Consider the following 26356-nt stretch of genomic DNA (forward strand, 5'->3'; position numbering starts at 1 on the left):
GATCTCATTTGGATGAACAGTAGGACATTCGAACCATTGATGTTCAGATTCAAAATGATTCGACCGCTAAATTGTTGATAAACGTTAACATGATGTCTTCCAATAGTTATAAGACCGTGAACCAAAAATTTAAGCAGGTCCAACTATTAGATTGTCTAGTATCAATGATTAATTATCAAAAGGTACATCGGGTAGCCTTTTCAAACATTCGAGCCACAAAGTATCGGGCCATTATACTCAATTTAATGATCCATCACTTGATCATTGCGATTAGACCCTAAGATTATTAAATCTACTAAGGATTTCCATATAGGCAATGCTAGAAATCCTAAGAATCACTAATGAATATATTAGGAAAAGATCTTACCGTCAAATCTCCAATGATCATCGGATATCATCATTTAGACGCAAAAACCCATTATTATGGCCCACCTAAGCTTTAGATTTTCCTGATCCTGAGTCAGAGGTCCCCACTGAGTCCTCTAAAGTGAATGGATGGAGTGGATTCGAAAAATACATCACAGTGGACCCCACACTTAGGAGTGCGTGTGCACAGACTATGCACAATAGCGGTGCACCGGACCGGGAACCCCGGTTAAATCGGGTTGACCCGAGCACAACCCGAAAAAGAGAGATTCTCTCTTTCTTCCTTCATTTTCTCGTCAGTAATGTACCCTGTCTGTCCATTTGAAATTAGGCCCACCATTATATAGTCCATGAGGGATCAAGACTGTCCATCATGTAGGGATGAGATTTCCGACCAAAACCCTAGCCATATCTCGCATGGTTGCTCGTTCGCATGCACACAAACACGAGCAGAATTCAAACAGACAACGTTCACTTTTGATCAGTTATGGCCCATCATCTGTTTACGTCTGGAAGATCCAAACCATCCATCTTGTATAAATCTCAATTATGAAAAGAACACAACTCCCCTTGCACGTTGAAACATGGGTGCATGTTCATGAATCCAAGTACAAACAGAGGTAGTGTGTGGCATTTTTCCGCGAATGGAAAATATTCTTGTTGCAATGCTGGCAATCCGAGTCGGGATCCTTTGCATCATCTCAACCCGTCATTTAGGAAAATCCTAGCCTTCTGTTTGTTTCTTTTTAGGGTTCTTTTCCTTAACTAGAAGTAAAAGCGGAAAAATCTTTCCGTAAAAGGGAAGAACTGATCCCAACCACTGGGACGCTTCTAGTGCTCCGAATGCATTAAGAGCGTCCATTTTAAGACAAGCAATGCCCTATCTTGTGGAATGAAGAGATCTCGGGAGAAACTCATCCTCGCCTGAGAAATTCGCCCGCGGCCGAAAATCTCAGAACCCACCAAGTTTGGAAGAATGTTCCTCTGAAAAGTGGTCCCACAGTGATAGGTGGACTCATCCAAACCATTCATATATATCAGATCACCAGATTAGCCACTCATCATGAAACCACAATTGTCGAAGAGATCATCTTCCCCGTTAAACTGTGGATACCCATCATCTTACAGTGGGTCCTATTTCACGATCAAGGTTGTCCATTCAGTGGGCCATGGTGTCAGAAATCCAACTGTAACATTGGATTGTAGCCATGTAAACACAATCCGAGTATGCTATCCAAAACTTCCGCAATTATAAGTTGCAAATTCGTAACTAATCCCATTGATTAGTTACAGTCGAACCATCTAGAATAGGTTAATACAGCCTATTAAAGGTTGCCCTTTTAGGGCGACCATTGCTAAAAAAAAAAGAAAAAAGAAAATCGAAAGAGAGTGAGAGAGGGTGTCACTGTGATTGCTGCACTGAGTTGACTTGGTTCAAAACTGAGCCAGGTCTTTGACTCACCGTCTAGTTGAGTCCAGACCTTGCTAGAACTCCACAGTTGAAGAAAAGAAAAAGGAAAGGAAGGATGAAGGAAGAAAATCAAGAAGAGAAAAATAGAGATCAGGCCTGAACGACCCATCTAGCCACTAACTCACTACCTCACCAGCCCAACTCGGACTGAGTCTTGCATCAGGCTGAGTTGTTGGACATTGCAGAAGAGGAAAAGAAAAAGAAGAAGAATAGAAGAAAAGAAGAAAGTAAGAGAACGAAGGAGGAAGAAGAAGAAGACAGAGAAAGAAGAGAAAATTGGTGCTTATATTGTCCATGTCGCACTAACTTGACTTGATTGAGTCACTGAGGTGAGTTAAATAGATTCGATTGAGTCCATTGTTGTACACCTTCCAACGGGAAAGGAGGAGGAAGGGAGAAGAAGAGAAACAGAAAAGGAAGAAGAAGATAAGAAGAATGAGATAAGATAGAGTGGGAGATAATTGACAGGAGCAAGGAACTCAAGTTGACACGCTCCTAAGCACGGACTCACTGGCATAACTCAGTTTATCCTCTGAGTTCTAGTCCAGTCACCGGTCTGGTTCGGGGCACCTTTGAACTTTTGGAAAAAGGCAGAGAAAGAAGGAGAGAAAAAGGGAGAGAGAAGATTAAGAAAGGCAGCGGGAGAGCTGAGTAGCTCCGAGTTGACTCAGTTGGCCCCCGAATCTAGCCAATTTTGGCCAGTGGTGGGATCGTTTCCATCCTACCAACAAGGTTTGATTCAATATCACTCCTCCATATGAGAGTTTTGTAAAATGTCATAGGAAACTCACTCCGGCCGAGTCTTGTACAACCAACATACGCCGAGTTGACTCAGCGAGTGTCACTAACCTAGGCTTGTTTCAAAATCTAGTGTCATTCAACCTATTCTAGTAAGTTCGTCAGTAATAGTTGTTAAGTTGGTTCTCTATTGAGTCAACTCAATACATCTGACTGAGTTCCTTGAATAGCTTGAGCTGATTTCGAAAATCCTAAGTCTATCATCTGCGACTAGTGTCGTGAGATGTAAGCATCAGGTGGTTCTGACTCAAAACCGCTTAAGTTCAACGTAAATGTTCTAGATTCTTTTAATGTAAATGGATACACTTGACTTAAATTGCATGATCATGCTTAGTCTTCCAAAAACTTAATCCTGAATCTAAACCTAGGATCAACTACCCTAATTCTAGCATAAACCTAAGTACTCCAAAACCTAGGTTATGATCTTAACCATAGATAGTGTGTAAACTCGGACCTAATTATACAATTTGGCAATTCATGATAGGATTTGATCCTAAAGTGTGTGCACATGTTCTAACAAACATTGAAACGTGGACCTGACTTGAGAGGTGAGGATCATCTTTCAAGCTTTGTTACATCATTATAGTTAGCCTTGTCATTTATTTTCATTCATTTATCTTAATTGATTGCTTAATATTGTATTAAGTGGAAATGATGATAATTGTTAGTTTCTAATTAAGTAATTCTTTATAAATAACTGATGATTGGTCTTAAATTCAAATATATGAACATGCTATGGATCTCAAATACCTCTATTCTAGGTTAATATGAATAATTTTATATGTGTAAGTGTTATTGAGATTGTACATGACTTGTTTTATTACTTGTGATGACTTGATGGTGTTTTTGGAGGTCTTCTAACTAATAGCTATTTTGTTTATTAGATTAAATGGGAATTCTTCATTGTGGACTTATCATCTTGTGGAACCTTTGTGCTTATGTGACTTTTAGGGAAAATCCCTTTCTGTCGCATCCTTGAATTGAATATTTGCCCCTTGAGGCTTTTATGGAATAATTGCCCTATGTGGCTTTAATGAATTATTTAATTTATATATAACCGTGTGATGGTAAGTTCCACTTGTTGAACAATAATTGGTCATTAGTTGAAGATGCTACCTTCAAACATCTTATTTGTCAGAGTCTCATGAGCCAGGGATGGTGGTATGAGACACTATGCCCTAGTTGTCGGCCTATGCTGGGTGAAGAGCCCCTCATAGTGACCTTGAGCTTTCTTAAAATGACTGTTGGAAATTGGAATAATAATGCTTGGGCTAATCACGCATTTCATGGCATACGAACTTTACTGGTGGTCGATGTAAGACACGAGATTTATTGGATCATTATGGCCTGTATCATAGAGTATTTTTACCAGGTGATATAAAATTATTGTAGCGTGCATTCAAACTACTATGGGTTGTCCTTGTCAAATGGACTTTTTCTGGTGCCTAGACCTCCTTAGGGTCTCTCTTTGAGTACTTTTTCGAGAGACTAGTTTGCCTTGGATGTCCTCGTTGCATGGTCTTTTCCAGGTGGCTAGCTCTCCTTAAGGCGTACCTTTGAGTACTTTTCTAGGTGGCTAGTTCTCCTTGGGCGACCTTTTGCCAGTTAGATATGCATCCTTAGGTCTGTGAGCATGTGTATTCATCCATGCATTTAAACAAGAATACCATTGTGAAATTTATTTAATGTTTGCAGATCTGATGAACTTTGTCTCATTATTATGGTTATTGCGAAATATTCATTATATACTGTTCCTGATAAACTATGTATAATTATCTTGATGTTTTGATAAATCTATGGAGTTATACCTCACTACGATACTTAATGATGCTATCAAACATAATCAGTGAATAAGAGACATAGATGATGCGCATGTTGGTTTTCATGTGGAATAGGAGGAGCCAAATGATCATGCAACTCTCTATTGTTTATTCATTTGTATTTAATTTATATCATCATGTATTATAAAAACTTAAGACATTGATTTGTATTTAACATGATGTCTTCCAATAGTTATAAGACTATGTATACTTATCTTGATGTTTTGATAAATCTATGGAGTTATACCTCACTACGATACTCATTGATGCTATCAAATATAATCAGTGAATAAGAGACGTAGATGATGCGCATGTTGGTCTTCATGTGGAATAGGAGGAGCCAAATGATCTTGCGACTCTCTATTGTTTATTCATTTGTATTTAATTTGTATCATCATGTATTGTAAAAACTTAAGACATTGATTTGTATAAGTTTTCGGGTAACTATTTGAAACTTTGGTTATGTAGATTTGGACTCCCTCTTATAATTGATATGTTTCTATTCCGCTAAATTACTAACTCTGATAAAGGAAAAAAAATTGTACATGGAATTTGGGCTATCTTTAAAAGTTAACACTCGTATACTAGTCCTTAGACTCCCGCGACCCTCCTCGTCGAATTCCGGCAACCCGCAACCTGTAATCGGCGTTTGCGTAAATCTGAGTCGACTTGACCCGAGACTTGTACTATTGCAATTACGCCGTTGTCGCGATTCCGACGCTGCGACTTACGCACCGATGCAATACTCAAGCCAGAAGTTGTAGGCCCGCGCCTATTTCGAGAAAAATGCCGCGCATTGCGAATCCCAAGAGAATCTCTACCCAAACATCACATCAATCAATCAAGTACACATCCCATCCAACCCATACCTAGCCCATCCCTCTCTTACCAACAAGGCATAGCACCCATCCCTCTCCCATCCAAAAGTCAACACCACCCATCCCTCTCATCCCATCCTTCTTACAACACCATCCCTCTCTCCTATCCATCACTCCATCCCATCTCATTCTCCACCATTTCCCAAGCTTCCATGAGAGAAAAGTTCTAAGGAGAATGAGCCAAGTGTGGCCCACTTCCTACCCCAAGATCTCACCATCTAACCCTTTGATTCTTATCATCCTCCATCAAAGAGGAAGCCGAGGAGCTTAGCTTTCCAAGGAGCCTAGAAGATTAGCAATCGGTGGGTGTTCATATTGCTAGATCTTGATTTTGATTTAAGGTCCACACGATTTTTGGGGCCCATCTTGATGTATGTATTGTAATTGCTAGAGGAGCTCATAGTGGCGGAGCTTCTCTGCTGCACGTCTCTCTCTCTCTCTCCCATCTTGTGGCCCACCATGATTTATTTGACCCACGCCGTCCGCAAGATGGGCCCGCCTTGCTGGACTGTCCAGTGGACAGGCTTGCTGCCTGTCCGTCTGGGTAGGCTTGCATGAAGGATAACACAAATATCACTTTGGTCCAATAGGTGGGCCACGCTGACGTGGACCCCACCTTGATGCGTGATTCATGCATGCTGTCCATCTGTTTCATCCAAACCATCCAGCTATCTGGACGTGGTCGTGGACCACCGTGATATATGTATTGTATCCCACCGTCCAATCCCTGGATGGTGGGAAGCTGATTGGCTGGAGTACCTCACACCAGCTATGTAGCTGTTGTATGTGACATTATCAAGTTCTGGGTCCCACATGAGGTATGTGTTATATCCCAACCGTCCATTTGGACGGTGGGAATCACGCAGCAATGCTGTCGCATTGACGTCAGCAATTCTGTCGCCTGATCATGAGGCATGTGTTATATCCCAAGCCGTCCGTCCTTTTCTTGGATGTGGGACCCACCAACACGTGATGCACGTGTGGGGTGGGCTCCTACCTTGATGATGTGTTGTGCGTCACACCGTTCACAGCTGGATGGTGTTATGTGGAGCGCACCGTGATGTATCTGTTATCCAAGCCATCCGTCCCTTTTTGGCTGGGCGTGGGACCCACCCCACACGTGTTACACGTGTGGGGGTGGAGCCCACCTTGTATGTATGTATTGTATATCCAGCCGTTCGTCCGGACAGTGAGGCCCACCTTGATATATGCATTCTATATCCATCGTCCGTCCTTTGGACGGTGGCGCTGGGCCGACCATGATGTATGTGTTTTTAGCCACATCGTCCCTTCATGGGACCCCCTCGATATATGTGTTTTATCCATCCCGTCTGTCCAGATGGGCTGGACGTGGGCCCATCATGATGTATGTGTTTTATCAGTGTCGTCCAGCCCGTGGACCCCACAATGATGTGTGCATTGTATATCCGGCTGGTGGGGCCCACTTTGTGATGCAATAAACCCATCTTGATGTATGTATTGCAAGCACACTGCCCATTCCTTGTGCCTAACCTATGGGCCCTTGTGTGTGGCCCAATATAATAAATTTGTGGCCCATTTGATGAGGACCACTATGATATATGAGAAGCCCATGTGATGCGGCCCATTGTGATGTTTATATGGGCCATATGATGAGGCCCGTTATGATGTATATATGGCCTCAGGCCCATATGATGAGGCCCGTTATGATGTATATGTGGCCCATGAGTGAGGCCCATTACGATGTATATGTGGCCCATTTGTTGAGGCCCATCATGATGTATATGTGGTCCATATGATGAGGCCCGATGCGATGTATATGTGGCCCATATGATGAAGCCTAATATGATGTATATTAGGCCCCTATGTGAAGCCCATTGTGATGTATACGTGGCCCTTGTGTGAGGTCATGGGCCCCCACTATATGTTTAGCTCTACGAGGGCCACTCCTTGGGAACAATGTTAGTTAAATGTCCACATTGAATGGGCAATGATGGTTAAATGTCTATATTGTGACCTTCCCTTAGGCCTTTGTTAGGCCCACTCTCATCCTTCTCTAAGTGGGGTTGTCCCTAATCATTGAGCTCCATTGATAATTGCATGATCCATTTATTCTTATTGGGCTAACCCAAAATGTTGGGCCCCCATTGGTTGTTAGTAGAGTTGTTTTTAATCTTGGAGTCAATCTAGGACTTATTTGGGCCCCCTAGGGCATCTAGCGGGCCATATGATAGTATGGTGAAGGAAGCCCGTTCTGGATCCTTAGGACCATAGGTAGGCCACCTAGGCCTAATCTTGATATGAGGAAAGTTCATCTTCATCGTAGACAGAAGGATTCGTGCTAACAGATTTGGTATATCCCCAGTTGAGGATTGACCCTCATATTATGAATCTGTTGTTCATCTATAGACCCCGCCTTATGTATAGGTCGATTATCGATGTTGATTATGAGTACGTGCTAATATATCATCATGATACAAGCCATTGAGATGGTATGAGGCACATTGTAATTGTATTAGGCTCATTCTCATTTCCCTTCATAGGCTAACCCAAATTGATGGGCCCCTATCATTATTAGTATGATCCATCTCGCCTTATTGGGCTATCCCAATCCTTTGGGTCCCCATTGATGCTAGTAGAAGTACCCAATCCTGGAAGCCTACTTTCAAGCCCATAAGTAGGCCATTTAGACCCATCCTTGTTATGAAGAGGATGCATCATCACCTCTGGCCATAGGTAGAAGAATCTATGGTATTAGATTTGGTATATCCACTATTGAGGACTGATTCTCATGTTATGAATCAGATCTGTCGTCCTTCTATGGACCCCGCCATATATAGGCCGATTATTAATTGCGACTATATTAGTATACGCATTGAGTATGTATTAGCATAACATTATGATTATATAAGGTCATTGTGAGGTTTATTGTGATTGCATGAGGTCCATTGTGATTGTATGAGGTTCATTATGATCACATGAGGCCTATTGTGATTGTACGAGGTCCATTGTGATTATGAGAGGCCCATTGTGATTATTTGAGGCCCATCATGATTGTATGAGGCCCATTGTTATTATATAAGACCCAATTGTGATGTAAGAGGCCCATCATATGTGTGAGGACCATTATATGTGTGAGGCCCACCATGTGTAGGTGATTATTGCACACCACCCATTCACCTATACAGGCCATGGGCCGTCTTATACCGGCCCACTATGATGTATGTGATTATAATCATGCTTGGTATACTTCATGATACATGCCCATACGCATCATCCGCATGCTTGTTATGAGGAGTGATTAAGCATAGCATGTATCATTGGGCTGATTGTTTATGAGACTCGTTGAAAGATGGAGTTGCTCCTACATAGCGCACAGTACACACATGTTTGATGCATGACTGGATGGTATGACTCATGCTTCTCGCATTTTGTGATATGACCACCGTACGCCCTAGCGACATCAGGGTCTTGGCCTCCAAATCATGTCGTGGATGGTCAGATAGGATACCAAAAATATTTTGTTCTAGCATACGGGCGCGATAGATGTCCCTTGGTGAAAATCCCTAAACCCCCAAGGCTAGGGGACACCCCAATGTCTAGACCGAGTGGATATATATGAGTACATGAAGGCCGTATACCAGTAGGCCGCGTCTTCCACCGTGTCGTGGTCTGTTGGGAGGGGGTGTGGCCTTACTCGCTTGAAGGAATATGTAATGTTAGGCTGAGTTTGACCAGCTCATAAATGGGTCCGCTATCGATGAGTCGGGCCGATATTGGTAGGCGGATAGTGAAGTCTCTTCTACTTACCCAGTTGTGTGCTTAATGGGGTAACAAGATGGCGTAAAGTGTATTAAACCTCGATGATGATCCTAGAGATGTACGGTACTGATATGTGGACTTATTGAGTAGGAGTTGTATACTCAGCATTTTACTCATTCATTCACTATCCACTCAGGCTAGTGGTGCACAACTAATTTGTTATGTGTACCTTCGCAATGGCCAGGATATCAGTTGGGGTGCGCGACCAACTTGAGATCAGGAGTTTACCACATTGAGTTTGGTTATCCAAATTTAGGTATGAGACTAGTTTGGATAGAAGTCCCTTGTAATGGACCCTATAGCCTGTGATACTACGTACTATCATTCCGACTTCACACTTCAGCTTAATCATTTCATTCGCACCGCATATTGTATTACATCCTCAGTACATAGCATTTGGTTTACTATGCTTCTTTTTTGCATAGCCTGAATAAGGTTGATGGTATTATGGATTTGCCAGGATCTGCATATTGCATTATATCCGCGGCATATGGCATTTGGGTTGCTATGTTTTTGCATTTACATGGCCTAGATGAGGCCGATGGTATTCGTGGCTCTTTAGAATTGCATATTATATTGCATTCTTGATATTTGATATTTAGCTCACCATGACTCCGCATTGCATAGCTGATCTGCATTGCATATTCTGATATTGAATGACTGATACCCTTGCCAGTATTCCGCCTACACTGATATTTGTGTGTTTGACACTTATCTTACGCACACATGTATACCACCATCTAAGCTTTCTATAAGCTTATGCATGATAGATGCGTGCAGGTGACAATAGGTCGCAGTTGAGCTGAGGCGGAAGCATGCGATAGAGCTTCTGGAGCTTTTGGCATTTATCTTATATTTCCCATTTATATGTTGTACTCAAGTTTTTTTTTTTATTTAATGGATATGTGATAATGATGTTACCTTTGTGATTTGGGTAAACTTGTGGTTATGCTTATCTACAAAGAAATTCATGTTGAAAATCCTCCTTGTAGGATCCCAGGATTGGAATCTGGCGTATGGGCGCTAGAAGCCAAGAATAGGGTACTACGGAGGCTGTCAGCACCGGATTCGACGATCAGGAATTTTGTAAGCCCGGTTTCCGAGTTTGGGGCATGACATTCAAGAACCGGAGTGTTACACCACTGATAAAGGTCCCTGACCGCTGGTAAAGCCTTTACTACCAGCGCTTAACAGACCGCCGGTAAAGCCTTTACCGGTGGTTTTTTGGGCCTTTACCGGTAGTCGGTTTTCTTGTAGCGGTTGTTGAGGCACATCTGTTTCAGATCCTAAATCCTTGAATGAAAGTAGCAGCAGATTTTGGCATATGTGCTGATGGGAAGAATGAGAATCATGCATGGATGGACTCTTTCTACCGCCCTTTTGTTTTTCTACTTCTCCTTCCTTTCATCCTTCCTTGGCCTACATTTTTGCACTGGAATAGACACCATAACCACAAACCAATTCATCAGGGATAGGGAGACACTTATTTCTGCTGGCCACATCTTCGAACTGGGATTCTATTATCACAACTACGTGGGGATATGGTATTACAATACTTCTGAAAATTATCCTATATGGGTGGCCAATAGGTTCAAGCCTCTCCGTGAATCTCCTGGAGCTCTTGGAGTTGCAAATGACGGAAACCTCAACGTTTCCAACTTAAGCAGCGGGGAAGTCCTCTGGTCAACGAATGTCTCTACGAGATCAGACAACACGTCTATCACATTGTTGGATTCTGGCAATCTTGTTCTAAAAGAAAATTCCAATAGTTCTGGAAGAATACTATGGCAGAGCTTCGACGATCCATCAGATTCACTCCTCCTAGGTGTGAAGCTCGGCATCAATTTAAGAACCAGAAAGTCTCGATTTCTTTGATCATGGAATGGGAGATATTCTTCCAATCCAACTCCGGGAAGTTTCACATTTGGCATCGATCCTCAAGGATTGAACCAATTCATCATCCGACGAGCATCAACCCCATACTAGAGAAGCATCTTCTTGAACGAAATCACATGGAATGTTAGTCTAGAGGATAGCCTGAATATATTCTACTTCAGCATCGTCAGAAATGATGATGAGATTTATTTAATATATTTGTCCCCTTCCATTAATAACTGGATGAAGCATGTCCCTTCATGGCTGATGTTGGATATATCAGGTACCCTTAAATACGTGGAAGAACGAGATGGGTAAGATGTTTTCTTATTCATGGTCAGGACAGGCAGATCAGTGCATCACTTCTCATATTGTTTGTGGGACATATAGCATCTGTAACGATAATAACACGCCCTTGTGTGAGTGCCTAATGGGGTTTGAGCCGTCGTTGGTTACGGAGTGGGAAATGGGGAATTGGAAGCTCGGTTGCAAGTGAAGATTGCCGTTGACATGTACGAATGGCGACAAATTCTTGCCTTTGAGAAGGTTGCAAGTGATTAAAAATGACGTAGAGAGTGACGCAGATAGTGAAGAAGAGTGCAAAGCGGAGTGCCTTGGTGACTGTGATTTGGTGCGTATGCTTACAATGAATTAGGTGATGGTGGAATTTTTCCATGCAGAGAGTAGAGTAATAAATTGGATAACCTTCGTTACGCAGGAGGCAGGCAGCAAATCTACATTCATCATGCCCTTGAAGAATTAGGTAAATTTTCTTCTATTTCTTTGATTCTGATCCCACAATATCCGAGCCCAAACTCATCTCACCTTTCATTGAAAATGGGCCACGATCCATCAGATTCATGTGAATTATGTATGGGTCATCACGTTTGTCTCTTAGAGGACCAGGTTTTTGTAATAGTCATGAAACTGGTTGAACCTGATGCAGGACGTGGAGCAAGCATGTTCCTATCACCAATGGACATGAAGAAGTACTAGTCAAATCAACAAAAAATCAGCATAGTTTGATCAATCAAAGTTGATCGTGCGATCCGTCGATGGAAAATCAGATTTAGATGAAAGCTTGATAGACATTTGTTGCTCAGTTCGATCAATCTATCGATCAGAACAAATACAAAATTTAGATTTTAGTCTCAGGACATTTTTGTGTCATTCCAATCAATTAATGATCCGACCAATGAATGGCTGAAATTTACACATTTTTCAATTTTTGTTTTCTTATTTGTTTAGGTCTTTTCTAATTGTGTCTTAGGGTTTGTTTAACAATATTTAAGCATGAAAACTTGTTTATTTTGATAGCTTTTTCAAAAAAATATCACCAAATTTATGATTCTCTAAGGGATTCAAGAAAATTCTTTTATGGATTATGGAGGGCCTTTGTGAACTCAAGGAGTTTATTGTTCGAGGAAGATGGTGATCGTCCTCATCATGCACTTTCCTGTGTCAGTTTGGTATCACAGTGAAGCTTTTTCTCATATTGATGGCTTCTAACGATGGATCGGCAACAATCCCATGGATGATGCTCAAGGGAATTATCATGTAATAGCTGCATCTTTTGAGGCAGTGTTATAGGAGAATCGACAAGTCATGCGAGGGTTGCAGGCTACTCTCAACCGCTTAACGGAGGCCTTAGGGCAACTCCATGTTTGTGACAATGATCCATCTTCGGTAGGTGCTGGAATTCACAATCATGTTGATCGCGAGGCATTGTCGACAATGAATCATAGAATCACACCTGAGGATGTGGGATCCAATGATGAGGAGATTAATGACATGATTCTCCAATACCTTGGATAAGGTGACGATTCAGTAGATCGGATGGATCTAAAATTTAGGATAAAAGTCAATCTTTATAGCTTTAATGGGGTACCAAGCCCTCAAGTTTATTTGATTATTTGATTAAGGGGGAATTTGTACTCTATACGGAACACCAGACCCTTAAGTTTATTAATAGTGAAGCTAATGTTAACCCTGTGCATGCTAGGTGGATTTCTTTCTTTTAGGAATTCACGTTCATGCTGAAAGCATAAGATCGGGTAGTAGAATAAGATGGCTGATGCGCTTAACTGACATGCGGCTTTGTTGGTCAATATGAGCAATGATGTTTTTGGGTTCGAGTACCTTAAGGACCTATATGCCAATGAGGACGACTTCAAGGACGCATGGTTTAGATGTCATGAGGGTCGGTCCAGTGACCTCCATATTTGGGATGGTTTCCTTTTCAATGAAAATCATTTGTGCATTCTATAAAGTTCATTGCGAGAGTATATCATCCAAGAGCTACATGGATGTGGCTTCGGTGGTAACCTAGGACGAGATAAGATAATAGTTCTCTTCGATGAGTGTTATTATTGGCCATAACTTTGGATGCTGGAAAAGTAGTGCAGCGATGTCATACATGTCAAGCTCCAAATGATGATCACATAACACGAGCCTATACACTCCGTTGTCGGTACCAAATGACCCTTGGGAGGATTTGTCCATGGACTTTATGGTAAGTCTTCAGTAGACCCAGCATATAATGGAGCAGTGTTTGTTGTAATGGACAGATTCTCCAAGATGGCTCATTTCATACCGTGTAAGAAGACTTTCAACGCTACACGTGTCGCAAATTTATTCATTCGGGAGGTTGTAGGACTACATGGTGTCCTAAAATCTATCACCTCATATCGTGACACTAAGTTTCTTAGTCACTTTAGGAGAACCTTGGAGAGGCGATTTGACACCAAGCTACAGTTCAACAGTGCAAATCATCCGCAGATATATGAGTAAATCGAGGTGGTGAATCATACACTCGAAGACCTTATACAATGCATCTCGGGTGATAAGCTTAAATAATGAGATTTTTAATTCCTTTGCTCAGGCAAAATTCACTTTCAACAATATGCAAAATTGTTCTACTATTAAGTCCTTATTTGAAGTTGTGTACGGATGAGTACTTAAGCATACTCTTGATTTGGTTCCATTGCCCAAGATTCTAGGAGTGAGTGTTGCTACAGAACATATGACGGACCGAATCATAAGTGTACACGCTAATATTCAAGCCAAGTTGTAAGCATCTAACGACAAATATAAGGAAATGACTTATACACAATAGGGAACGTATCGAGAAAAGCTAAGTGACCAAATGACCCACTCAGCAAACGGAGAAAAAGAAAAAGAGAAAAGAGGTCGGCACAACTCAGACTCTTCAGAACTAGTGAGCAGCAAAATGAGGGGAAACCCCTATTTATAATAATCTCAGAAGAAAGACATTTAATGCTTGCATTAATTTCTATGACGTGAAAAGACGCCTTGATGCACGATCTCCTCCATAGGCAATACGGGGTTCGCTCAGGGATCGCATTAATGTAACAGGGACATGTGTCCACCTACAAGTTGCCCGGAGGCGAGCGGTGCTCGCTACTCTGTGCACGTCTCCTCGTATGGAACCATTATCATAATATCATCCTCGATCATCACAGCATGTGTCATCTCTTTCAAATTCCTACATTAACTGCTGGACGAAAAAATTGAGGAACACTCATAGAATGAGCAGACCTTAATTTAGAAGATTGGAACTTTCTGCTCATACATTAGTTTAAATCGGCTTACTTTCCGAGCTCATGAACATGAAACTCGAAAGTAGGGGGCAACTGTTATCGGTAAAATCGAGTTGACCTGATGTATGAGACACATGGCAAGAAGACCACAAGAACATACCCTCTAAACTACCAAGAGGATAAAGAAGATGAGCTGAGTAAGAAGACCCAATGGCCAATCTGAAACAGTTAAACCGGTTTGAATGCAAGACTCATCGATAGACCTACAAATCCCGACTACAATCACTAACCTCAACCTTGTCTTCGGACAACGATCTTAACCTTGAATGCCGACCTCAAGGTCAGATATAAATCTTGGCCTTGGATGCCAACCTTAAGCTCATAACCAGAAACATCTAGAAAGAATGATGCACTGCATGCAAGCAGGGCTGCCAAGAAAGATCTCAGTCGAGAATCACTCCATACTTTAGAACATATGATGATTTCAATATGAGCCCCTTTAGCGTATCTTATAGATCTACTTAGATATGAAAATTGCCTAAAGACACCTATAAATATATCACCCTCTTCAAATAAAAAGTACATACACCTATCCTATTCTACTATGCCTATTATGAGTTCATACACCTGACTTAGGCATCAAAGGGTCCCCGACCACAACCGACGCCCCCAGTGTCTCCTTGTTTTTTATTAAAATTACAGGTACTTAGCGGCTCGTAGGAGATAGGGTAGGATCAACTAGATTGAAGTAACAACATACTCCATTATATCACTAATAAATAAAGAAAAAAATAAACCTTAATTCATAATCACCAAAAATAACAAATTCCTAATCCTCATTAAAATAAGATTTACCCAAAATAGAAAATTTGGACAAAATAAAAAAATCTAGGTAAACCTTACTAAAAGAGTCCCTGCATTATTAAGAACAATTTCTATATAAAAAAAAAATGCTAAAACTCTAAAAATAAGGAGACATGATAAAAATCGGAATTACTAAAAATAATAATTTTTCTTAAAATTCTGATTTTGAATAGGCAGCAAGCATTTTCTTATGAAATAGATTGACGCAACCTGCTTGCGAGTTGGTTCACTTCGAACCGCCTGTTACAGTAAAGATTGATAGGTTGTGTATCCGGTAATGATACTCGGATCAAAAGTTATGAATGATTTACGTTTTACCTTCTCTTGGTCCAACCACGCTAAGAATGTACCTATGCCATATCCTATATAAGACCCCTCCACTTAGAAAAAACTCGTTCTCGAGTTATCTAACAGACTTGGCTCATAATACTCATACGGGTCTGTTACATTGAAAGTCCTTGAGATCTCCATGTCCTCAAGAAGATTAAAAATAAAGGTGTTATCATTGATTTTCTTTACGATCAAAACATGACCTGTCTTCTTATTAATCATTTTGTTATACGTTATAGTCGAAAACTTTCCCCTGTGCAAGTTAACAAGCACATTATCATCCACTTGAAACACCTTTTGGTGCCAATGCTTGTTAGCCTCTTCCTTGTACTTGACATTAAACTCCTGATCTAGCATAACACACGTACACATGCTCTCCTTGACTTGACCCTTATGGATCCGTTCCTCCACTTGTGCATGCAAGATCTCACATTCTTTCTAATAATATGAGCAATTAGGCAAACTTGCCCCTGAAACAAGATCAGTGTGGTTTTGTATATCTCGCATGGGAGGCAATTCCTTAGGGAGTTCATTAAGCACAATTGCCTTGAATTCCTACAGCACTAGTTTCAAATTATTTTGGATGTTCACGAGCTCCACATAATTTTCCTTTTCAACTAATGTATTTATCTTTTCCATCTTCTCAGATTATTTGATGAAATTCTATTTGATTTCAAGAGACCACCCCTCTACTTTAGAAGTCTTTAGTTGGTTCTCCTTTCCCATAGGGGTGAGGATAATCTTTCTACCATCTTTAACAAAAGTAAATATATTATCACGGCCTCTATGCGCAGCACCACGATCATACTACCATGGACAACCAAGTAACATGTGACACACCCCTATATTAATTACGTCACACATTACTTCATCCTTATAATATTTACTAATGTATAATATAATACGACATTGTTCAGTTACCGTTATTTCTCTAACCTCATTCATCAATCTAATCCTATATGGAAAGGGGTGTTTTTCTCTCTTCAATTGCAACTTTTTCATCATAAACTTTGACATGAGGTTCTCGATGCTCCTACCATTTATGATCATGTCACAGACTTTTTGTTTCATAGTGCACTTCGTTTGAAAGATGTTCTGCTGTTGAGTGGTGGCTCATGATTCACCATTATTGAATGATGGCTTGCGATTTATTACTAATATCACATCACGAACATAATGACCACGAGCTCCATTGTCAATCTTATGTTGCTCATTATTAAGAACAAAGGTCCGTTTGAAGGCTTCCATTATGCGGTCAATCACCGCTTGTAATCCTTGCATGGCTCGCGAATTCTATCATTGCATTGCCTCAAATGTTGTTGTCAAACAATAAACCCCCCAGAGCACTGTCCATGGGATTGCTGCCCAAATATTGGTTAGATGCAATTGAACTGAGGAAGAGCCTCACTCTGATACCTACTAAAGCAAGGAAGAGTGTAAAGAGATGAAAATCACCGTCTTCCTCAAGTGATAAAAATCTTGAATCCACAAGGATATTATCTTGAATCCACAAGAGAATAAAGATAAAACTCAAATAAATTTTTTATTCAAATAATATGTAATTGTCTTTGATTACTCTATTACATAACTAATATATAAGGAAAAAAAATAAATTAAACCTTAATTCATAATTACCAAAAATACTAAATTCCTAATTCTAATTAAGAGTTCTAATTCAAGTAAAATAAAATTTACCCAAAATAGTGAATTTGGCCAACATGGAAAATCTATATAAAGCCCAGCATAATTAGGAGCAATTTCTAAAATTTTAAAAATAAAAATAAATCCTAAAACTCTAAAAATAAGGAAACATGACAAAAATCAGAATTACAAAAATAATAATTTTTCCTAAAATTCAATTTTTGAACTGGTAGCGTACGTTTTCTTGTGAAACAGACTCCCGTGACTCGTGGATCGGTTCACTCCAGCTGGCCTGTCACAGTAAAGATTTATAGGCTATACATCATGCACCGATACCCATACGAAAAGTTATGGTGGATTTATGGTTCACCTTCTTTTTATCCAGTCATACTAGGAATGCACCTGTGCCATGTCTGACATCACATTTTCAACGGCATTGTTAATAGTACATATATAAGTGCTCATAGGAATTTTTATTTTAATTTGGTTCACGAAGCCTTCAGATATATCAAGTGCTTACCAGTACAATAAATCCCAGGAGTATATGTACACTATTCATTATCATTTGCCTCTATTACTGAGGTTCCCATATTAGTCTTTTGATGGGTAAAACCCATTAATGGTGAATCCTCCGTCAGTCGCTATGACTTGTCCAGTAATGTATGATGCAACGGGCAAGCAAAGGAATGCCACCAATGATGAAACCTACCTTGGCTCTGCAATGCGACCAAGGGGAGCTCGGGAGATCATTTCTTCTACCATTTCCTTGTTTACAAGAACTATCTGTAGAACAAAAAATAAAAATAAAAATAAAAGAAAAAATATAATAGGAGTCAAATAGTATTGCTAGATGTACTAAAACTTTTGCTAATTTATGAATTAACGATTTCCCATTGGGTTGGAATGGCCATTTCCCTAGATGGCCATTGTGCTCTTTTCTTGTCCCAATCGTGGATTTGGTTGGTTTAATGAAAAAGCACATTAGACTCCTGCATTAAGTAAATGGAACACCTTTAAAAAGCCATGGGGCACGATGAGTATCATGAGGAAGAGGAAAACCCATCTGAGTATTTATCTAATGTGACCTAAAGGTCAAGCCCATAACCAAGTGGTAAACAGGGCATATTTCAACAATGATGCCTCAGGGTCAATCCCGACTTACCTATTAAAAGAGAAAGAAAAAAATAGAAATAAAGGAGAAGTTTGGTATATGCTTAAAAATGAGTTCATCTCCTTTTAATTAACAATGATTAGGTACTAGAAATCTTAATCTCTAATGTATAATAACTTCATCTTATGTATGTCTCTAACAAATAATCATTATTAGCTAAAATAAGATGAACTCATTTGTACACCTCTGCCCAATAGGCCCTAAGGTTTTCAAATTAAATTCCGGACCTTTGAATCTTGAGTTCTTGTTGTTATCACTTTCCATGGATTCTTTCATCCTTCAGCAATTAAACTGTCGATGGGAGTAGAAGTTTACCGGATCCAACATGGCAGTCTTTGTAAGGTATGGTGCAACACTATTTGTCCGAATGTTGTCTTTCGCCCACTCACATGCCAAATTCTTTGTAAGTTGATTCAATGCTCCTAGTAAAAATAATAGAATAATTAGCAACTCTTGAGCATCATGGATCATTTCCCCCCTGAAAGGTGGGATTATACCACCCACAACTTTGTTAATTCCAAAAAGATAGGCTACCCAAAGATTCAAGCAGGTGACACAAAAACGAACGGGTGATGCTTATCATATGATCTCCATACAAAGCCTTCACAAAAAATAAAATAAAATAAAATAAAATAAAATCTGTACAAAAGCCATATATTCACCATCGCATCCCGAGTTACCTGATTTTCACAGGTATCGTAAGAGAGGAGATCCGTCTTATTTTCCTTAGGCCTGCATTGTGGCCTCGAATATCACGCAGAGTTCTTCCTATAAAAGGTTCAATTCAGGCATCCATTTCTAGCGATCTTCACTAGGCTATCAGCCACCTTGTTTCCTTATCTCAAGGTATGTGAGATTTTGTAGCCCAAAACAGATCGCAAGGGGACTATTTCCACAGCGTACCAAACTGTCTACGAAATCGCAGCGAGAGAATTAGAAATGTCATCATAGATGATTTTAGAGTTCAACTCCACTATGGCATTGTTTAAGCTCATTTCCAAACATATATGAATCCCATCCAACCTAACCTGAGCCTCATGAACCAGCCTTCACATTTGAGACTACTATAGATACGATGAAAGGCAAATTTGATTTTGCCCAAGTGATCTCTACACATTCCACCACCACTCTTACTAGGATTGCCATGGGATGAGCCATCAGCATTTAACTTTAACCAGCCTGGATCGGCATGGCCCATTTAACTTCCATTCTACATTCCCTTTATCATGCTTGAGTGAATAACTAGGCATGTGCATGTGATTGTATAAGGCAGCAACCCCCTACACATCACCATGTGTATGTGTCATGCAGGTGTGAGATCCAAGCCATCCAACACGTAGGTGCAACCATGTAAGTCAGGCTGCAGGTCAAGTGATTAGGCAGTCCATGAATTGTGAAGCAAGTGGACAACCCAGAGAAATAAAGGCCATTTTAATTTATTTATAATCAACCCATTTATTGAAAAGATCGCTGACATCAGAACTACTGGCTATAGCCTTGTAATTGGGTAAGGGCATCTACGTGATTGGACCTTCCACACGGATGCACCCACAGTTGAGACACGTCAGTCTGTACGACCATATGTAGGGTATGTGCGGCCATTTTTTGTGGGATTAGAAAACTTAGAAGAAGGTCGAGCATATGTTTCCGGCAAGAATTACCTTTAGTAGCTGAATAAATGATCCCGGCAACCACAGCTACCAAACTCGCCACAGAGGATATGAATACAATGCTTCCCTGTCCTGATGCTTTTAACAAAGGGTGAGCGAGTTGGCTTAAATGGTACGCAGATTCAAAGTTTGTAGCCATTAGATTTGAGAATTCTTCAACAGTAACCTCTAATGTTCGTTCACCGATGTTTATCCCAGCATTGCTTACCTATAGCAAGGCAACCATAACGAAACAATTGTTATTAAACCTCTAATAATCTAGACATTGCCGCCTATTTGTTTAAATTTCCATGAAATAATGACTATATAAGAAGATATCTAGTGAAAAAACAAAGGCAGAAAGGTCATTCACTTATAAGGTGGACCACCCCATGCTGTACACCAATGGTCGATGTACAACAATAGGGGTAGCCCTTCTGATGAATGGAATAGCCTAGATTTGATGCTATTTTAAATAGTAAAAGTCACCTCCTTTGAGAGTAGAGATATCCCAAACAACCTTGAGCAAAATGGAGAAAATCCATCAACCCATCTAATTGTATGCTGATACTAGTGGTTGCTGCCAAAGGGAGGACAAGATCAGGCATAATCAAAACAATAGAATTACAACATAACCGTTGTTCAAAAACCAAAAAACTCGACGTGATGTCTCGCCGGGGTCAGCTGCAAGACTAGAGAGATGACATATAATAAGTAATTTAGAAATGCTTATAGAAATGTATAATTCATGTGTTCTCTTCAATGTCAGGCCATGGTGCCAAAAATCAGCTTGATTGGAAACTAAGGTGGGCCATCACGACAGGGAACAGTTGGGATAGAGACACCCCCTGTTAAAATTTTCCAGACAGTTTGTGGGTATCCCCACCTTGTGTATATCGCACCCAATGGGCGATCTGGTGCAGCCCACCAGGATGGAATGAAAAACAAAAAGTCAAATCACTCCAAAACTTGGGTGAGACACCACATGCTTTTAGGCACAATTTTACACTATTTCCTTTGGTACAGCCTACTGGAGTTTTGGATCTACATGATTTTTAGGCTCGAGGGTGAATATCTGGTGTCATGCGCTGATCACGGTGGGTCACAAAGAAGTCGATCAACACTAAGATGACTTACGGTTGGGGTGACACTACCTAATTATTTAGCACACACCGATACATACGCAGCTGTAACATGCCTTGGGCCTTTCAACAGGTAGTGGACACTGTAACATGCCATTGGTAAAAGGACAATATTGGCCCGCTGATCAATCAGATCACATATGTATAGGAAAATGGGTGGCTAGAGAAGAAATCAGTGGTCCAAATTTAATTAATATACATGTATGGCTCATTTGATGAGATTATTAAAACCTGAGGTCAAGACATCTGCAATTCTTCAATTTTCAATGTGTTTGGTATCATCTACAACTATTTTTATTCAGCTGGTTAGAACACCCTATCTATGTAGGGCCACCATGTTTTATACCTAAATCCACTATGGTAATCTGGTGATAACCATTATTTGAACCATAAAGAAGAGAAAAAAAGAACAATAGTGGGCCACACCAATTGGAACAATGTAAAAATGCTCCTAAAACATTTGAGTTCATGTGTTGTGGCCCACCTGATATTTGAATTGAGCTAATTTTTGTATTTTCACTTTGTCTTGGTGAGTTACACTTGATTAGTGGGTTCGATGAGAGATACACGCTAGGGTCGCACAAATCATATGGTTGGCATCCCATCCCATTGTTCCCTGTAGTATGGCTGACCTGATTGGTTGATCTTATTGATTTCTATTTTTTATTTTTTTTGCTCCAGATCCTGGACGGTCAGTAAAAATTTGGAGGTGGGCCTGGGAGTTGGCAGATCCAGCTGATGGGGCGGCTATCTGTTTTGATGAATGGTTGGCGCCGGGGAAGGACTCTCCAGCCCCTATCTGCTGTGTTCAATGCCTCCTCGGTTTGACGATTTCGGCTCAGGCAGGGCAGCTGCTTGCCCATCTCAGTTTCGGACAGCATGCTTTGCTTAGTCTGGGGGTCTCGAACAGCTCTGGGATGGAGTTTTCTTCGTGGTAATGGGGAAGTCATAGTCTGGTTAGCAGGGGAGCTTTCGGTTTTGGAGTTTTTTGCAGGAAGGATAAGACAACTCTTCTGCTCTGTTTTTCCATTTCTTGTTTTCTGTCCAGCTGATATGATAGGTGACGCCCAATTATTTTTGCTGTGGTGCCCACCCGAAATCAAACACGTACATAGTTTGTTCCTTTTATCAAAGATATAGGGGCAAGGCCCTTCTTTTGAAAAAAAAAAAAAAAAAAAGATGAGCCACAATATCAGTACTACCACCACCAGACAACTGATATATATGGTCTAGCTCAACATGTAGGTGTAGCCAACCCAGTGACTGGAGCAAATTGATTTCGGGTATAAAAAAAAAAAAAAAAAAAAAAAAGGATCGAACCTGATGGATAGTGAATTTACAAATACAATATGGTGGACCCCAAGCTTAAGTGTTTTGTACAGGATGCTTGTTCACTTTGAAGGACTCAGCACAGATTTGGATACCATTGGAATTTGGTTTTTGAAAAATCAAATATATTTCAAAATTTCTTTTTTCCCACCAAATAAATATGAAATTTTCATTTTAAAAAAAAATGTGTGTGATTTTTTCCTTTAGTCCTACATCAGAAATGAGAAAACAAGTTTTATAGTTTTTATGTGGAGATGTTTATAGGATTCTTACTTGGAGTCCTGTAAGTTGAAATAATCGGGTTACATGTTCCAGTGCGCGCTGGGTTTGAAACGGTTAGCCATTTTGAGAACAGCTAACAGCCTTCAAAGCCACAAACAGACTAATAGAGTCTGCCAGAAGAGGCCTATAACTCACCAATAATTGATAAAGGGAGTGAATCACACTTTAAGAATAACATATTTATACATGATTCAGCCTAATGCTAACAGAAATAATTTTCTTTAATATTTAATTTTGGTTTTTTCCAACATATTTCACAACAGTTGCAACCCAATAACAACTAGGTGTGCAACGTAAACCATCTACACACCGCCACATACGCCAATGTAGACAACAGTTCCTGTATCCAAGCGGTCCATCAGGTGGGTCTGAACATGTAGATGTTCTGCACCGAAAAGTCCACTCACCATGCGTGCAACTATAATACCTAAGATCTCTGACCGCCCACCTTATTAGTAGACGAACCTGTCCTTGGGCCACGGCATAAACCCGGTGAAACCCTTATGATGGAGGGATTGAATTGCAAATCCATGTTCCCTGCTGCTACATGTGGTGGCGTTTACACTCGTATGGCTTACCAAAGCTGGATTTTGTAAATCAAAGCCATAACTTACCGGGATTGACATTTGCACAGCAGTACTGAAGTTGAATGCTCTTGGCTTTGGAATGTCACAGGGGGATCTTCGTATAAAAGTGGGCCACATTGGTCTCTGTGAAACTGGCCGATTGACTAGTAATAGCCCAGTTCAATTCAATGTACGTATCAGGACCGCATGATGAGTCGACCAACCTGAATTTTGTGGCCCACAAATACAATCTTGCCATATAACTTTGTTCAACTAATGCATACTGATGTGGCTGAAAGAAGAAACAAAAACATGCAAAAGGAAACTTACAAAGATGTTGAGCGTCCCACGGAAGAGCGAGGAGACTTCCTCCATAAGCTTCTCACGTGCCACACGTACGGACACATCGCAAACCGAGCCGGTCACGTTGAAACCTGATTCTTTCCATTCACGCAAGCACTGATCAAGTTCAGTTTTGTTACGACCACACGTATGTACGGACGCTCCAAATTGGGCCAGTTCTTCTACTATAGCATGGCTGGAGGACATTAAATGTAGGTTGGTAACAGTTTTTGGTGAATAAATGGTCTACTTGAAATAAATTCTAGCTGTCATGTTTTGGAAAAGAGTAGTGTTAGGATGAAAATAAATTAAAAGAATGAGAATAAATTTTCCTATTAGGCATGGCTGACCGGTTCAAAATCCAGGCCTGAGCGTGTGTGGCCACCTTTTCCTCAGACGTCCGCACGTTAGATTAGCACGGGCACCAGTTGGGAAACGATGTGATAGATACCTCCTTATGCCCACCACGTCTTACGGCTGATTAGTGGATCAGGACCGTACATCCAGTGAATCTATCATGGATGGCCAATGGTAAAATAGTCCCAAAAATGGATGTGCATATACCCTTCTGCTCATGGGACACGGATTCTTGCTAAAAGAGTTTCACACGAAGTTCCGGCGCTTGGATGCTAGGTGGGGCCCACCGTGAGTATTTTGAGAAATCCACTCCGTCCATCCGTTTTTTAAGATCATTTTAGGTTGCATGACTAAATTTGAGACGGATCCACATCTCAAATGAACCACACGAGAGGAAATTTTTGGGAAAGAAATGCCTACCATTGAAACCTTCCTAGGCTCCATCTTAATATTGATATACGATCCAAACCGTTTATAATATCATTCTCACTGGGATGATGTGAATAAACCAAATACATAGCCTGATACAAAACTTTTGTGGACATACAAATGTTTCAACGGTAGTCGTTGAGTACTCACTGTTTCCTCTCCTGTGGCCAACTTTATCTTTGGGTCCAATTCATTTTTGGTTGAATGTTTTAAAATGATCTCACAAAACGGATAGACAGACTGGATTTCTCAAAAACATCACGGTGGGCCCCACCTAAAGCCTTTCCCAGGAAATCCGCGTCCCTACCCATGGGAGACCGATCAAAGGGTTGGGAACATCAAGCCTCGAGATCTTTGAGGAATTTCCCGTCCTCAGAAGGAACGACAAAGTCAACGGTCTAGATTACTGGATCATGAAGCACATTTACGGAGACTGGTGCATTTTTGATTTTCCGATACATCAGCACTTCATAACTTCTCTTGGTAGAAAAATTAGTTAGCGGATAACGGAGCTGCGTCTGGCTTTTTTTAACCATCGATTTTACTTACTCAGAGGCCCACCAATCGAATAGCTAAAAATTTGAGGATATTAAGTGATATATATATATATATATATATATATATATATATATATATAACGAAATGTCAGAACACATTGCCTGTAACTTTCTGTTGGGATAAGCACGACCATGCATTTGTAAGTTTGTTGTTCGGATAAGTGTATGACCGTACATCTTTTTCTCGTAAAAGGACTAGATGAGACGGGCCTGAATTTGAGGCTTGGAGAATGTTCATGGGTGGCCGAACCTGGTGAATTTCTTGAATACTAACACGAGTGCCGTGCTAACAAATATGAAAAAAATAAAAAAATAAAAAAAATCCTCTTATCCCGTGAGAGCGGGATCATCCGCTAAAAAAGATGAAAAGAGAAGCGAGAGAGTTTATACCCTATTCCTTTGGTTCCGCCAGTGACCAGAGCTGTCATTCCTTTCAGTGACCATTCCTTCTTCTTTGCTTCTTCTCCCATTTTCCTCTCTCAGAGAGAAAAAAGAAAAATAGGAATGCGTACAAAGTCTTATCTTCTCATCCTCATTTCCAGTAGATGAGGACACAAAACCTGCAAATGATGAGTGCGGAGTAGGTGAGATCCCGGATCCCTACTATTAAAATTTCCATGGATTCCACCGGAATGTTTATTTTCAATCCAAACTGTTGGTAAGGTCACAAACACATAGACGAAGGGACCAGATCAATATCATCTTGACCCAAATCGATTTTGGCCCACAGGAAGTTTTTAAGCGTCAATCACCACTGTTTCCTGTACTATGGTCCATCTGGGATTTGGAACCGCTTCTATGCCCAAAAATGAGCTTTCAACACGGATGGACGGCGTGGATGTAGTCAACTACATTACAGTGGGCTCCAAAGTCAGGGGTCCCACCCACCTTGGTGGATCCCGTGTCTCACCTACTCCGCTCCTGCAAAACATTGTCAGTACTCGTTTGGGACCGCTTATCATGTTAAAGGATTCAGCGACTCAGACTGACTCGTCCGCTCGAGTCTTACTCGCCCGAGTCGGGAGTCAATCGACACGGCTCGTCCGAGTCGTCAATCCATGCCATGTAAATGTATGCATGGCCCTTGTACACGTTCACAAGTTGTTGGGGGAGCGGATAAGTTGCGGC

The 26356-nt window shown here is 40.7% G+C and overlaps 1 protein-coding gene across 2 annotated transcripts in view; it reads right to left on the reverse strand.

The window, feature by feature from the left end:
• The window catches only part of LOC131242961 (tropinone reductase homolog At5g06060-like), a 101494-nt gene extending 75711 nt beyond the window's left edge, over nt 1-25783 (reverse strand). The window contains exons 1-4 of one of the 2 annotated variants that reach the window (XM_058241985.1): nt 25619-25782; nt 23874-24081; nt 20237-20453; nt 18891-18997 (exon numbers count right to left, since the gene is read on the reverse strand). In XM_058241985.1, coding sequence (XP_058097968.1) covers nt 18891-18997; nt 20237-20453; nt 23874-24081; nt 25619-25698 — 612 coding nt within the window. In that variant the 5' untranslated portion in view covers nt 25699-25782. Of the gene's footprint in view, nt 1-18890; nt 18998-20236; nt 20454-23873; nt 24082-25618 lie in introns of both variants that reach the window. The other variant, XM_058241977.1, reaches the window with a different exon arrangement.
• Nucleotides 25784-26356: the final 573 nt, after the last annotated feature.

This window comes from Magnolia sinica, chromosome 1 (genome assembly GCF_029962835.1).
Source record: "Magnolia sinica isolate HGM2019 chromosome 1, MsV1, whole genome shotgun sequence".
NCBI classification, from domain to species: Eukaryota; Viridiplantae; Streptophyta; class Magnoliopsida; order Magnoliales; family Magnoliaceae; genus Magnolia; species Magnolia sinica.